Below are 15,587 nucleotides of genomic sequence, written 5' to 3'. Positions count from 1 at the left end.
ATTACTCAGTTAAATGCAATCTGCCTCCAGCCGAGGCTCTGGAGCCAAACATTTTGTCTGGACGACTTAGACAGTCTGGAGCCCAAGGGCTTCGGGTAGGGGGAGGGCGAGCCAGGGCAATAACGGCTGCAGACGGATGGTCGGATGGTCGGGGAGCCCAGAGCTTGTGTGCGGGGACATGATTGGAGGGTAACCCTCGGCACAGATCTTTGTGTCTCTGTCTGTGTCAGCTCCATGCTTGGTGTCTGTGAGTCTCCCAGCAGTGCTTCAATTCTTTACGTCCTGAGCACACAATAGATCCTGCATAAAGTACTTGTTGATTGACCGACTGATGGGTTAGGTGTTGGCCCCTGTTCAAAGTGCTGATTCCCATGAGAAAAGAAACCATTTATTCATAGATATTTAGACCCTGTACATTCTACCAGGTCTCTTCAGATCCTTTATCCACAGGCTGAGTGGTCTTTTGCTTAGGGGAGGACAGGAAAGCATGGAATATGGGGTGTTGCTTGCAGGCATAGGAGCTGGGATCCTGATGTGCATATCGTCTGGGGTCCTCCCCTGAGGAGGAGGACACAGGCCCCATGGTCACAGGGGTTGCAGGGAGCTGGGTCTGGCATGGGAAGGTTGAGCTTTACTTTCTCCACATTCTGATCAAGGGCCTGCCCTGCTCATCTCAGTTCCTCTCGCTGATTTAGGATTTAGGGTGGAAGGTATATCCATAACACATCTCTTCTGACAATGAAGAAAATACCCCAAACTCCCTATGACCTTATATAGAAAGGAGGCCAAATACAACTTATAAATTAAGGGAAATGTAATTAAGCAACCTTTCAAATGCAAGGACTTACCTTGGAAGGGACAGTTGCCTCCTCATTCACCCTTATCCGGCCTTTATTTTGATGTCAGAATTGGTCAGCACTAAACAGTGGGGATACCCACAATGCCGAACTAAACACAAGCCAGTTCTTTGTCACATGTGAGCGTGCCTCCACCTGCCCACTATAAGCCCCAGAGGAGAGCATGTGTTTCACAGAAAACATCTACTGAATCTAGTCGGAAGTTTGGCAGTTTGCTCCTTGGCCTCCTGTCCATAAGGACTCACTAGCTATTACCTCCAGAGGCCCTTGGATGAGTTGAAACTAAAACCCATCATGCTCGTAGAGATTCCTCCTGCCGCCACTTGTCAAGTTCTGTCCCCAGCATCGTCATCCCTCCTGCGGATTTGTGGGGCGATCTTACCTAGATTCAGGAAACCTGTATTTCCCTATGTTCTGTAAGGACTGTTCCAGCTCTGATCCTCTCCTTAGGCTGGCCAGAGGCTGAGCTCTCCACATGCCGTCTGTCCTTTACTCTCGTACCCATTTCTCAGAAATCTTATAAGGGTGGGGCCTCCTTTGTCCCCTCTTACAAGGTCAGTCCCTCCACTTGGCTCTTCAGGTCAGCCTCTTACAGCCCCGGAATTTGTCCTGCCCTGGCAGATGGCCAGGAATTTTGGCAGGAGCGATGGGCGGAGCATCTCTGAGCCCTGTGACTACCCTGGGGGGTCTCTGGGGGGCAGGGGGCAGGGGTGATGGGTAATCATGTGTCAGCTGCTAACCCCTCCCTTTCTTCTCACCCCTTTGTGATCTGCGGGCGCTGCTGCAGTGCGAAGGACCCTCAAGAACGGCCTGACTGCAGAAGAAGCCCGAGCCCTGGGCCTGGTTGGCACCCCGGAGTTGCAGCTGTGACATCTGTGGGTGCCCTGAGAGGTGCGCCCGAGAGTGCAAACTCCTGCTGGATGGAATCCCCGCAGCTGGGGGTGAAGAGCCTGGACACTAAGCACCGAATGTTCCGAAGGAGAGCGTCCATCTCTAGGTGTCTGCGTGCGGCGTGCTGGGCGTTGACGGGGCTCTCACAGAGTCTCCCTCACACACTTCCTTCCTTGTGTCAGCTGTGTTTTTCTTGTTTCCTTGACACCTGGCTTAGTAGTTCCCAAGTGTGACACTTTTTCTGTGCGAGGAGCAGCCCTTTTAAGGAGCAGATGACTCGGTCACAGTTACCGCGGTCGTATGAGGCAGTTTGAGTAGGTCTGCAGACTGGGTCTCTCCACAACACCAACATACCCAGATGGAAACTCCAAAATTGTACACAAAAAGAAAGCACAGATTGTTTACCAGTTGTGGATTTTAGCTGTACTAAATGTTTATACAAATTCATAAATGTACACCATGTTTCAAATACTAAATAAATAGAGTTTAATGCCAGACCTGGACACTTCTTTTCTCTCGGGTGGAAGGCCTTAAACAGCTCCAAAGTCTCACCTCCTTCTGTATCAGGAAAAACCTTTCCTCAGGTTCATCAGAATGCCTCTGGCTTGGAATGGCCTCCAGGCCCTTTGGCTTTCTTGTTGGTGTTTGTTTTGTGTTAATAGTGTGGGAAGTGCCTGCCTGCCAATGTGCTCTTTGTAACTACTTATTAATTAGGCATCAGTGTTTGTTGCAAGACTTGCTAGCAGTGACCTTACATAGATCACCTGACCCATGGGCTTTGTTTTGCTCCATTGTAATGTTGACACAACCATTAGAGTAGCATTTAAAATCTGAACTATTCTGCAACTCTCTCACTTGCTTCTTACGTAAAAATTCATTTTCTCAAAAAATTTTCTGAGTCCCCAGAACAAAACAGAACAAAATTTTGTCTTCAAAGAACTTCCGAGCGACAAACATAGTCCTTAGCACTTGAGTACTGGTCAGCAGAAGGTAAGGTGTCTGGTGGGGAAGGCGCTGCCAGGGGCCATAGGGGGTGGCTGGTGCCCAGGTGGTGGTCGAGCCTTCACGGAAAGCCCTCTGCCCGGGGTTTCACGGTTCCTGGTGTAGAACCTCTGTCTCTGGGGAGAAGGAGAGATGAACCACTGCATGGGTAGATCCTCAAGCCATTAATTCTGTGTTTGCGTCCCTTTTAAAAACTCTGTGACTCTGTGTTCCTGAACTTGGTGTCTGTGATCTAGAGACAAGATGTAGTCGTGTTGTCTGAAGAGCCAAAGATCAGATGTTCACCCCACAGGCCTCCGTGACTGTGTCCCCCCGCGTCTGCATCCCCACTCTACTGAGAGCCGGAAGCTCTTTCCAGCAGGTTATTGGTCAAATAGTATGTAATGAATGTGAGCAGCCCAGGAAAGCCTGGAATCTGCCAAGAGTAGGTCTGTATATTACAGACAATAGAGTTTAATCACTTTATCGAAAAAGATACATGAGTTATTAATGCTTATTTTATTATGGTTCTAAATAACATGTAATATTGTGTTATGATTTAGCCATTAGAGCATTTGCCTGTTCCCTCGGCACTGAACCCAGACATAGTATATCTGTGTCGCTGGGGATCGGGATGTGCAAACAAAAGGAAGATGCATTATTGTTGCCCTGTTTAGCGAACAGATACTTTGATGACCTTCTAGAGGCCCTTGGCATTCTGCTGAGAGACACTGCTTTGGAATAAAAGGTCACGTTCAGAAGGAAGTGCCAGATTAAATCTGAAGTTTATTTTAGGGATTAAAAAATTCTCAGAGGAAGCAAGCAAGGTCAACTAATTTCTTGGTTACAGCTAGGTACAGTCTTGTTATAGAGAACTCTGTTTAGTAGTTTTTGGTGAAATGGAAGGATTATTGCTCTTGCTCATTTCTTCCTTGTTGCCACTTCCTCTGGCTCCTTCCATCAGTGTTTTTGTTCTGTTTTGTTTCGTTTTTGAATTCAGTGACCTTACCCTTGGGAGATGCTTCGCTACTCTTGCTGGTCATCACCATGGATGTTCTCATGCCTGTTTCTAAATCTAGTTGGAAATTATAGAACTGCCAGTGAAGAAGGCAAACTCTTCTGTTAAAGATGCCTGGGTTTTGGTGTCTTTGGAATCTTAAAGTTTTTTTGTTGTTGTTGTTCTATTTAAAAAATAACTTACTGAGGATTTGAGGATGGAAAGATGGAAGGGAGGATGCACAGGCCCCACGAGTGTTGAAGACCCTGTTTTGTCTTCTTCCAAGCTCATCACTGAACACAGTGCAGGAAGCAAGAGCAGGATCAGAGTCAGGAGACCTGGTTTCTGAGCTCCTAACCTGTGGGTAGCTGCCTCATTCTCCACTGCTCCTAAATCCACCATTTCTTTGCTCATGGCCCTGAACAGTGTATCACTAAATACCACCTGTGGAGGCTGAAGCACAGCTACCCAAAGAGAACAGGCCCTAATCACAGGAACCTGTAAATATTATAACAAAGAAGGATCTTTGCAAGGGGCACCTGGGTGGCTCAGTCGGTTAAGCTTCTGCCTTTGGCTCAGGTCATGATCCCCGGTGTCCTGGGGCTGAGTCACATATTGGGCTCCTTGCTTAGGGGGGAGCCTGCATCTTCCTCTCCCACTACCAACCATTCCCCCTGCTTGTGCTCTCTGACAAAATCTTTAAAAAGAAAAAAGGGAAAGTGTCTTCAGTTTTGAATAAGGACCCAGACATGGAACGATAATCCTGGATTATCTAGGTGTGCCCTAAACCTAATCATAAATGTCCTTTTAAGACAGAGGTAGAGAGAGGTTTTATATGCACAAAAGAGGAGACGGTCTTATGAAGACAGAGAGGCAGAGATTGGAGCAATGCGGCCACACACTAAGGAACGCCAGCAGCCACCAGAAACTGAAAGAGGCCAGGAACAAATTTTCCCCCTGAGCCTCTGGAGAGAGATCATGTCCCTGTTGGCACCTTGATTTTGGCTCAGTAAAACTAATGTTGAACTTCTGGACTTTAGAACTGTAAGAGAATACATTCCTATTGTTTTAAGCCACCAAGTGTGTGGTAATTTGTTATGGCAGCTCTAGAAAATTAATAACAACCATTAGCCACAAATATGCAGCGAGGACCTAATTTATAGAGGTGACCCTGTGCCAAGAGCTGCGGATTCAGCTGGGAAAAGGAGAGTCATGCATGATCCCTCCCCTTAGGGCCATTAGAGGTAGTCATCAACTAAAATTAAATTTTAGTTTAATCTGCAGCTATTTATACATTTCGCGAGAGAAGTGAGTAAAAATAAAAATACCCGATTGTTGGAGAAGAGATAAAATGTCTTCGCAAATGCAGTTGAGGTACAGCATATTAAAATGCCCCATCAATGTTTGTCACAAAAGGCAGTTTCTCTGGTAGAAAAATCATGTTGCTAGGCAATTCTGGGGGATGAACTTTCTGAACGATTTTTAAAAGAGCTCAAGTATTGACGGCATCTCTGTGTGGTCACTTGTGGATGACTTTATATAAGCCATATGGCCATTCTGCCTTTTCATTTTACCTTGGAAGTAAGGAAGAGAGGGACTGAATGACTTGGCCCAGGGGCAAAAGATAGGAAGTGCAATGTGCCGGCTTGTCATATTGGTCCTGGTTTTGTTCTTTTAGAACCCTTAAGAAGGCCTGTTAATCAGCAGTACCCTTGCTTCCACGTGTTCTCTTCTCAGCATCTGGCCCAGACTGACCCAGGGCTGGGCCTGGTGGCTGGAAAGCCAGTCAGCCCCACACTAACCAAGCCCAAACCCTGGAAGCCTGGTGGCAGGCCATGCAGCAGCACCGTCTAAACTTGATGAGGGCTCCTAACCATGCAGTTTTTACATTAATGACTAACTGGCAGTGATCTGTGTACATCAGTCACCTAGCCATCCGTGTACACCTAAGTAGGGAAGGTTCAGAAGTATCTTTCACCCAGCCATCCATGTACACCTAAGTAGGGAAGGTTCAGAAGTATCTTTTGTGACTTTGTGATGATTCCTACTCCCGACTGGTGAGAGGATATGGCAAGAGTTTAGTCCGATTGCTGGTACTCAACTAAGAGAGGGCCAAGCCATTTATATTCTCTTAATGAGTCCTATTTAATTACTGCGTTTAAAAAGTGTAATTTGTTTAAGATGATCCACCTGAGGAAGTACAAATTTATGATTTTGTAGTTCAAACACCATTTCAATTGTTGATTTAGTGGAAATTGTTCCTAACTCCTGGATTAGCAACAATGATTTGCTTCCAGAATGCTTTGTAATTTAGAAGTAGAGCATTACATGTACAGGAAAATTAAATCAGCTGGATAATTAGAACAACTAAGAATGAAAAACAGTACATCCAAGTGTGTGCTTCCAAGTCACCCAAGTGGCCATCACTGGGGATTGATGGACACTCAGCTCCTCAGATGCTGTAGGGTCAGCGTGTGCTGGGCTGTTGCACGTCTGGGACCGGATGCAGCAGGTTCCTTGCTTGTGGCTGGTGGAGCCGGAAGAGGTTTGCATGGACCAGTCGCTGTGTCTGTGGAGACTCAGGCGTGCTCACCTCCTCATCTCATCCCCTCTTAGAGGGGCTAGACAGCTGGAGTCTATTTAACACATTTTCGTCTGCTCATTTTGATATAATCTAGACGTTAACTGACTTAGATGGAAACAGGAAGAGATGGATTTTGGTCAAATGGAAAAGATACTCCGTAGAGGCCCTGCACCATGTGTTACAAATACACAGCATGAAATCAACCTCAAGGTAAGTAGGGTGCTTTCTGTGACTGTGTCAGCAGCTGGTTTTCCTGTACTGGTAGGAGGGGTTACTGCAGTACTGGGGACTATTCTCTGGACCCAGTCAAGAGGGGGTCTTGTCTCTTACACTTTCAGAAAAATAAACTAGAAAGCTCAATGTCCTTCTGAACCACTGCCCCTTAATAGCCTCTGCCTAGAAATGCTTTTAAACCTGCACTGCTGTCTTGAAGGTGGTTCCAGGGGTGGACAGCAACATACTTCTGTGCAGGGAAGTGGGCTAGGAAATGGAGACAGTTGCCCCTAAAAACACTTGAATTGTGTACCCAATGGAATATTTATACTTTTGCAAACTTCAACCTTCAAATAAGAATAAAAAATGTGGTAGCTGTGCAGGAAGAGCTGGGTGCTAGGGAAAGCTTTTACAACTGCTTTATTTGGTCTCTGAAAAAAATTTCCTAGATACACTGATTTGAACAAGGTCATCTTTACCAGAAATCAGTACACAGCAGCTGGCGGTAGAACTGGACACAGGATTAGTGTAATTCATCAAATCAGAGACCTTCTTGACTCAGAAGATTAAGGCATAAGATTGGAAATGAAAAGGGAAAAGAGTTGATTCCTGCCTTAACCCAACCTTAGAAATGCAGTCTCAATGAAAAAAAAAAAAAAAAAAAAGAGTTCTAATCCAGCATCCCTTCTCAGAAGGTGGTATGAAAAAAATAATTTGAATCTCATTGGAGGAAAAACTGTCCTGAAATTGTAAAGGTTGTGGAACTTGACAACTTCTTCAATCAACATATGTATATAGAAGTTCACCCTTGGGTTAAATTTTTAAGGGTGTATTTATGGAAAAATGATAGAAGATGAATTTTTGAATTGGCTTGTGCTTGACTGAATTCTTCCTGTTTTTAATGGATAATATTGAAGGTGATTTCCCATTTTTAAAAAAATGGTCTAAAACATGATTTGTAGAGTTACTAGTAATTAAGGCCACAGCAGTTCATTTTAGAATCACATTTTTAAAGGAAAAAAGTTTTTTTGTTTTTTTTTTTTTTAATTTAAGTTGCATAATAAGCCTATGTTCTGGAATCCTGCTTAATAAGCCTATGTTCTGGAATCCTAATACTGTTTCAGAACCTATGTCTGGCCATAGTCTAGAGCCACCCATGGGAGATGGGCCTCAGGAGCCTCCACACATGTAAATGCACCCTCAAGAGAAATCTGCCTGCACCTGTCCCCCAAGGGATGACCTTATTTACAAATAAAGTTTAAAAGCAGACAGTTGGGAACTGGAGCTGTGGTAAAGGTAAGCGGTTTTTCCAGAGGTTTAATCTTGCCCTTAATAGTTGGTCTTTATTTGCATCTTTTGCTTGAAGGACAAGGTCTTTCCCTTAGTTGGACTTGAACCATTCTGAGGACTGTGTCCCTGCTCTGGTTGGTCTCCCAGGTATTCTTTGTCAGTCTTGATGCTGTGGTTAAAGGTAGCCTATCTCCAGAGGAATGGTAGGTACTTTGAGAAATGTTCTTATTTCTGAGCTCAGGAGGGTGTTCTCAAAGCCAGGCTTGCCTGTTCCTTTAAGGGCAGAGGAAAGAAGGTGCTCAAAGAGGCAGAAAATTGTTTTCTTTCTGTCCGCTTTCCACACTGGACGCAACAGAGGCCAAGAGGCTGAGCTGCCTCATAGCCTTTGACTGCCACACGGAGCAAAGCCCAGAACCTGCACAGCCTGCTGGGCCTTTCCACAGTGAAAGGGCATGCTGCCTCATCCCTGACTTTCCCTGTGAGCCAAGAGGTATAAAAAGAGTAAAGTAGGAAAGGATGCAGTGTTGTTGTTGCTGTTGTTTTAAGGCATTATTTATTTATTTGACAGGCAGAGATCACAAGTAGGCAGAGCGGCAGGCAGAGAGAGAGAGGAGAAAGCAGGCTCCCTGCTGAGCAGAGAGCCAGATGCAGGGCTCGATCCCAGGACCCTGAGATCATGACCTGAGCCGCGCCCTAGGATGCAGTGTCTTACTTAGAAAAAGAGTGTCTTCAGGTGACTTCTTGAGTACAGTAGAAGTATAAAAGGGCTTTGCAGCAGAATTACTCTGAGCATTGTGAGATGAAGACAAGTCCCATGCGGTCTGGGTCAGGGCTGCCCTGTAGAACTTGCCTTGGTGACAGAAATGTTCTATATATGCACCATTCTGTAGAGTAGCCCCTAAACTGAGGTGGTCACCAAACACTTGACATGCTGCCAGAGAGACTGAGGAATAGAGTTTTAGATTTTAAGTTCAGATGGCTACAGTGGTCAGTCGCTGGAGTACTGGATAGCACAGGTATGAGAGAATACACTTTGTATCTCCTCTGTTACTGTTTTATTCATTTTACACACTTTTTTGGGGGAGGGAGTGAAATTTGTATATAAACTGCTTTGGCCTGTATTTACTCCAAGAAATGAACACCTTGTCTACAAAACTATGTCCAACAAAGGTTGGAGTCACATTATAAAGGAGGAAGGGAAAAAGAAGGGACTATTCTGATCGCTCCCCTATGAGCTGATTTAATCCTCACAACAGCTCCATAATGGAGGCTGTGTACTAACCAGGGCATATTCAGCTAGAAAAACAATCCAGTCTGGGTTAGCTTAAACCAAAGAAGAAAATTCATCACAAGACCCCCAGGACTAAAGTGTAGTCAGTATAAACAGGTACCCACCTACTGCCGGTGACCTGCAGTCAGGGAGCCAGAGTTCTACTATATAAGCATGGCTACTTAGGGATTCTATGTCTGAGTGGGTACTGCATTGAAAAGAAAACAGAATATATATTGTATATATTGCAATCCTTAGAGGAACAGTTAAAAATGTAATGCAAAGAACTGTAACTTAAAAACCAATAGGTGAATTAAAATGGAATTATTTAAAAATTAAAATTGGAAGGAAGGGCAAAGACCAGATACATAGAAATGCTTGGTCACAAGAATTGCTGAAACTGGGTGATGCATACATGGGTTTGTTATTCCATCTTTGTAAATATTTAAAATTCTCCATAATAAAAGGTTTAAAAAATACATGTGTTCACACAGGGTCCCTTGGTCCTTCTGATCCAATCATTGTCCATGCTTTTCTAGATGAAAAACAGCTTTTGAGCTCATGTCCATGCAGTGCAAGCACAACCCCTCAGACCCATTAGGTGGAAAGCTTCGGGCTCGGTCAGCATTCTTGTCACAAGTGCAGTTGATGAAGAGTCCTGGTATTTCCTTGCAGTTTTGATTGAGTGGGTCTGGAGTGGGACAGGAGTATCTGATTTTCTACACACAAGTCCAATGACGGGGATGCATATTCAGGTTTGGGGAGGCACAGCGTCAAGGGAGAGATTCTATGGATTATTATGAGCAGGTAGTCCCCCTGTCAGTCCCGTCCTTGGCTGGGGCACTTCCGGGCTGTAGGACCCATGCAGCACAAGGATGTGGCACTTCGCGCACAATCTTAACTACGCCAGTGCATCGTGAGGCATCCTGCCATTGATTCTCATTTTGCGATTCCAGCAGAGTATCTCTTTCTGGGCAGCTGATTTACAGTAGAGCCTCCTGCCATGTCAGTTGCTTTGGTTTGGCGACACAACTCTCATGGGTGAATTTTCTCCCCAGCTAGCACACCGAGCTTACGGGCTGTCTGCACCTTTCCCCAGGAGAGCTAGCTTGTTCCTTCACAGGGGCGGCTTCACAGGCATGTGATGGGCATCATCACAGAGTGCCCCACACATGGTTGAATGCTCTCCTGTCACTGTCTGGAGTTCTTAATCTTGTCTTTGAACTTGTGTTTTATAAGTGAAGTCTGATGAGACAAAACCACATACACAGGAGCAGAGGCGATCCCTGCAGGGTGTCCACTGCTCCCCACCACCCCATTCACTTTGTGATGCCGGTGTGCGCAGAATTCCAGCAGACCCACCATGTGCAGGTTGAGAAGAGATCCAATATAAGCAAGTTATTCCTACAACTGAGTAAGTGGGGGCACTTAGAGCCCAAGAGGCCATGCTTTCCATTGGAACCGGACATGACTTGAATGCAAAAGAAAGGTAATAGCATTCTAAGAAGTGTGAATGACCCTGGAACCCCGTCATATCCTTTTTCTACTCTTGTTACTTTTCTTATTTTATTCTTGTCATTTTCCTTTGTTAGTCATCCACGTCTGCTGAAAATGACTTAGGAGAAAAAGAAAACATAGGGCAGCTCCTAGTTTTTCTTTTAGTCCTTCATTACTCATCAGTAAGGTGAAAGAGTGTTGACAGAATGTGTACATATCAAGGAGGGAAATGATAGTTGAGCAAGGCTTTTCTGCAGTGTTTCCAGTGTTCTAGTGAGGATAAAATATGTATATCATACAACATGTACACATAAGCTATGAAATACAAATTTTCGTGATTCTGCATGAGTTCACTTCTCTTCTAGTTGCACTGAAAACAGGAATTGTGTACTATAAAGATGAATAAATTAATGCTAATAATTTAGAATTTAAATTTTTTCATTACTTAGGACAGCATTAAGTAGCAAGTAAAAACCCCGCATAACAAGATGTGAGAGAGACCATGGAAGAAAGAACATTTCAGTACTTTTAATGGTACTATTTTCCTAATTTTTAGACATGAGGCCCCACATCTTTGTTTCGCTCTGGGTCCTGCACCTCAGGTAGCCAGCCTGGCTCTTCATTGCTCTCCTTTCCTTCACGGAGCCCCCTTCCTTCTCTCTTCTATAGCCTCCTGAGGACTCCCACTGATGTGAAGGGCACCACTGCTCTCCTAGTTCCTCTGCTGCTGCACCTGTGAGAACTAGAAAAGGGCCAGGGCTGAGTTCAAAGTAACCTAGGGACCCACCAGCACTAGAGGCTGGCTGGCTGTAGGACAGGAGGACAAGCCTGCTCTATGTTCTTCTAACTCTGACTTGTCTTGGAGCAGATGCCACATGCTAGAATCACTGATCTTGTGCGGTTGGTTCTCCCTTTGATTCGATCGGTTCTGGCAAAACAATTCTTCTAATAGACTAAACTTCAGCTATTATTCTTGACAGCTTGGTCCTTCTTTTTCCCTTTCTGCCACTCCATGAACTGATGAAAGCTGGGAGTAGTAGGCAGGGCAGGTGGACTACTCTTGTCAACAGTGATTTCATAAAAACTCTTTATGAGGAGTCATGGAAAACAATGCTTGGGAATTTGTTTTTATATTAAGTTTAAGCAGAGAATTACCTCCTCTTAAAAAAAAATTTTTTTTTTTTGCAATGTATAAATACACTGCAAAACTGGAAACAACAAACTTTTATAGGAAGCTTAAAAAGGACCAGAGAGAATTAGGCAAAATAAAGAATATACACAACTGTATCTTTAAGAATTTTCATGGAACATGATGAACCATCAAATCAAGATATCCACATTTTCTAACAAAAATGAACTGATCTGAGTAAGGCAGCATGAAAATATTCTAATATAGTGCTGCTCAACAGAACTTTCTGTGATGATGGAAATGTTCCATTATCTCTGTTGACTACAGAAGCTACTGGCCACATGGATGTGCACAATGTGGCTAATGCAACTGAGGAACTGAATTTTTAATATAGTTTAAACAGCCACTGTGACTAGTGATTACCAACTGAACAGCACAGTTCTAATGCCTCATGGGTCAAAATCAGCAGTTTCTTCACGGGATTTCTCTCATCACCACTGACAGGTGTAGAGGGTTGGGGGTGGGAAGAGAGGGACGCTCTTAACAGCTCTATTTAACACTTACATTCTGAAACTTTCTCTCAGAGGCAAGAGATGAGGCAAGGACTCTGGGGGAGACCTGAGAATGCCCTTGAACTCCTGGCTAATGCCAATGGAAGCAGAAGGCCTAGGGTTTGGCTCACTGTGATGGGAATATGGCTATGGTACAACTCATAGGATCTGAGGCTTGGGCCATCTGTGCATGGAAATCGTATCGAGGGGCTCGCGGGGAGGTGGGGTGCTCATTTCCGGACAGGGTTTCCAGGGCTAGAAGAGGATTTAGAGGTGGAGGGAGGACCTGGGGGCCCTTTCTGGCCACCTGCAGGCTGGACTGGCCCTTTCTTTTTGGGGATTAAGGTCTTGTTCTTGCTCTTGAACACTTTGCTGGGATCCAGCTTGTTTACGAAGGAGTTGGTCTCTTCTGCAACTAGGTCTGTGTTGTAGGTGACGGGTTTATACATGTTGAACCACTGCTGTAAGGGAGAATTGGGAGAGGTCAAAATTCGAAGGAGAAAGGTGACTTTATGTTCTTTAGTGGGGACCCAGAGGTAGAGAGGTGGGGAGATAAGGCAAAGAGAACAAACATTTTTATGAAAAAAGACTTGAAAATCTGTTAGGACTTCCTTTAGGTAAAAGTGATGGCACACAACATTGCTTTATTAAGTCTCATAACCTTTAAAATAAACCCAGCTCAAGGATTGAGAATGTAAGTAAACTTCCTTCCTTCTGATCTAGTGAGCCCTGAGCATGGGGATGTGGGTCGCAGAGCATCAGTGTCCTTCTAATTGTTCTGTCCTCACACCAGATACCGCCTGTCAGGTGGGTATGGCAGCACTTCCCCCCAGGGAAGGTGTGTGACAGAGGCCAGTGGCAGGCCCTGGCTGCGGGAAGCTGCGTGTGCTGGTGCTCTCCTTCCCTTCTGGGCAAACAGCATCACATTTATTGACCTCACAATGTTGACTGGATGGGCGTTAGGTGACATTTGGGCAAAGCAAGGCCCAGCAGATGAATACATGCCTGGTGCTGAGCCCCTGAGTCACTGCCACCCAGCCAAAGTTCTTCAGGGCACACCTGGTCTCAAACTAGGTGGTATAAGAGCATTACCAGGCAACTGTGTTTGAAATGTCACCTGAATCTATTACACAAACAAGGCACAGCCATACAACGCATATTCTGTATCACTAAAAAGGACAGTTCTGCAGGTACTGGTAGGGAATGAACCCCAAGACGGGCTGTTAAGTGAAAAGAAGATGCTCAATGATGTGAGAAGTATAGTGCACTTGTGATTTAGAAAAAAGTAACCGAAAAACCATATGCCTGTATGCTTTCTAGGCAAAAGTACTATGTGAAAAACTCAAGAAAAACGGAAACAATAGCTGCCTCTAGGAGAGGCTGGGAGGCTGGAGAGCCTGGGAATAAGACTGACTTTGCACCCTTCCTGTGTGCATGTCCTGCTTATCTAAAACCAACACTCAGACCTAAGCCCCCACTAAAATTTAATTAGAAAAAAAACTCCCAGGTGATTATGAGGATCAGCCAAGTTTGGGAACCACTTAGTTCAGTACTAAGTCAGGCCATCCACCTTCACTGGCACCATCTGCCTTGCTTAATGAAAATGCAGGTTCCCGGGCTCCATCCCAGTTCTTCCGAATCAGACAGGGAAGCTGGGAATCTGCATTTAACATTTCCTCAGAGATTCTGATACGGTCCACAGATAGGAGATGGCTCGTGTCTCTCCCTTACCTTGGCCTGCGGGCTAATGCCATAGCTGGTGAAGGCATACTGCCACTGCGGCAGGCCCAGGTGCGTGATGAGCAGGCGATAATAAGCGGTGAAGGTGTCTGTGAGAAAATGCCAGTATAATGCTCTGTCCAGGAACCAGATCTCAGTGTCTTGTGCTAACGCTGAAATAGCAAACAAAAGAAAGAAATGAATGGATGGCATAAGACTTTTCTACTTTTATCTGTAAAGTCAATATACTTTCATGGTTTAAAAAAAAAATTCGGACCGGAGAGGGTGGTGGGGATATGGACATTGGGGAGGGTATGCGCTATGGTGAGTTCTGTGAAGTGTGTAAACCTGGTGATTCACAGACCTGTACCCCTGGGGATAAAAATACATTATATGTTTGTTAAAAACAAAAATAAATAAAAAAAAATTGCAGTAGTGGAAGGATGAAAAATACAAGTGAAGAGTTCCTCAGGCCCATTCTCCCATGGCCACGGTTAGGGGTTTTATTGGTCTTCTTGTACAAATACCTGATCAGTCAGCTGACTGACTTATGTTCTGGGCATTGGCCATCGTGCATTCAGGCTGACCATTCAGCAGCCCCGTGCCCCACTAGGCACAGACTGGGGGGTCTCAGTTTTCCTGATGGGACAGACTCAGAAAGGTTGATTTTTCTTTCTTTCTTTCTTTTTTTTTTAAGATTTTATTCATTTATTTGAGAGACAGAGAGACCATGAGCTAGAGAGCACAAGCAGGGGGAGTGGGAGAAGCAGACTCCCCAGTGAGCAGGAAGCACAATGTAGGGCTCCATCCCAAGACACTGGGATCATGACCGGAGCCAAAGGCAGCCACTTAAGCAACTGACGCACCAGGCACCCCAAGGCTCTGGTTTTCTGAAGAGGTCTCTGTCAGGAAGCTGAAGGGCCATGAGCAGCCACTGTGTTGGAGCCCAGACTGGCTTCTGCCCTGGGTCCTGCCTGTGCTGTTGCGGGAGGTCCGGGCTCAGCAGAAACAGGCACGGTCCCAGCAGCGCCAGCCTCGCACTCACTTCTGACCTTCCATTCTTCCTCTTGCAGGCCTCTAGTTCATCTCTTGTCTAATGGCTACGATGGCTTCCTCGGTGGCCCCCACCCTCCAGTCTCCTCTTCTAAGACTGCCTGTGCAAAGGTACATTTCCATCTTAATTTGGCTGTTCCTTTACTGGACTTCTCAGTGCCATGTCCGAACTCCTTCCAAGCTGTGCCTGAAGGGGAACAACTGGACTTCTAGCTCCATCTCCTTATCCACAAGATGAACCAGGCAAGCCCTATGATTTGAAATTATCATTCCTTCCAAATCAACTGCACTTTCCCATGGCAGAGCTTTACCTAGTATTTCTGCCTATATGCTTCCCTCACCCCACAATCCCTCCTGCCCCACCCTTCTCCATAACCCAAGATGTGGATGAAAGGCTACTTTGCAAAGCTGGTCCCTCCTTTCTCTATCGTCTATATCTCCTCACCCGTACAGGCTGAGAGCTACCTGGAGAGGGCTGGGCCTTGTCCACAGTCCTAGGGCAGGGCCTGAACTATTGCTGGGGGGCCAGTTCATAGCTGTTGCTCTAGGGCCAGA

At 45.4% G+C, this 15,587-nt stretch overlaps 2 protein-coding genes and 1 long non-coding RNA gene across 21 annotated transcripts in view; 2 read left to right on the top strand and 1 right to left on the bottom strand.

Moving 5' to 3' along the window:
• Positions 1-2,243, top strand: part of FHOD3 (formin homology 2 domain containing 3) — a 458,821-nt gene extending 456,578 nt beyond the window's left edge. For all 16 annotated transcript variants that reach the window (XM_059139157.1, XM_059139159.1, XM_059139160.1 and 13 more), the window contains one exon: positions 1,645-2,243. In XM_059139157.1, coding sequence (XP_058995140.1) covers positions 1,645-1,727 — 83 coding nt within the window. In that variant the 3' untranslated portion in view covers positions 1,728-2,243. The remainder of the gene's footprint in view (positions 1-1,644) is intronic.
• A 327-nt stretch (positions 2,244-2,570) lies between these two features.
• Positions 2,571-15,568, top strand: LOC131811649 (uncharacterized). 2 transcript variants are annotated; one of them, XR_009346035.1, is made up of 4 exons: positions 2,571-2,738; positions 6,405-6,520; positions 7,648-7,819; positions 15,053-15,568. It is a non-coding gene; the product is annotated as an uncharacterized LOC131811649 (long non-coding RNA). The 2 variants fall into 2 exon arrangements; XR_009346034.1 differs by lacking the exon at positions 2,571-2,738 and having other exon boundaries at positions 5,903-6,520.
• The window catches only part of TPGS2 (tubulin polyglutamylase complex subunit 2), a 63,036-nt gene continuing 56,937 nt past the window's right edge, over positions 9,489-15,587 (bottom strand). For 2 of the 3 annotated variants that reach the window (XM_059140335.1, XM_059140337.1), the window contains 3 exons: positions 13,992-14,152; positions 12,568-12,721; positions 9,489-11,322 (listed from right to left, as the gene is read on the bottom strand). In XM_059140335.1, coding sequence (XP_058996318.1) covers positions 11,126-11,322; positions 12,568-12,721; positions 13,992-14,152 — 512 coding nt within the window. In that variant the 3' untranslated portion in view covers positions 9,489-11,125. The remainder of the gene's footprint in view (positions 11,323-12,567; positions 12,722-13,991; positions 14,153-15,587) is intronic. The other variant, XM_059140336.1, reaches the window with a different exon arrangement.

This window comes from Mustela lutreola, chromosome 11, assembly GCF_030435805.1.
Source record: "Mustela lutreola isolate mMusLut2 chromosome 11, mMusLut2.pri, whole genome shotgun sequence".
Taxonomy (NCBI): domain Eukaryota; kingdom Metazoa; phylum Chordata; class Mammalia; order Carnivora; family Mustelidae; genus Mustela; species Mustela lutreola.
The sequence above is the reverse complement of the archived record's forward strand: the minus strand, read 5'-3'. Positions and strand labels throughout refer to the sequence as shown.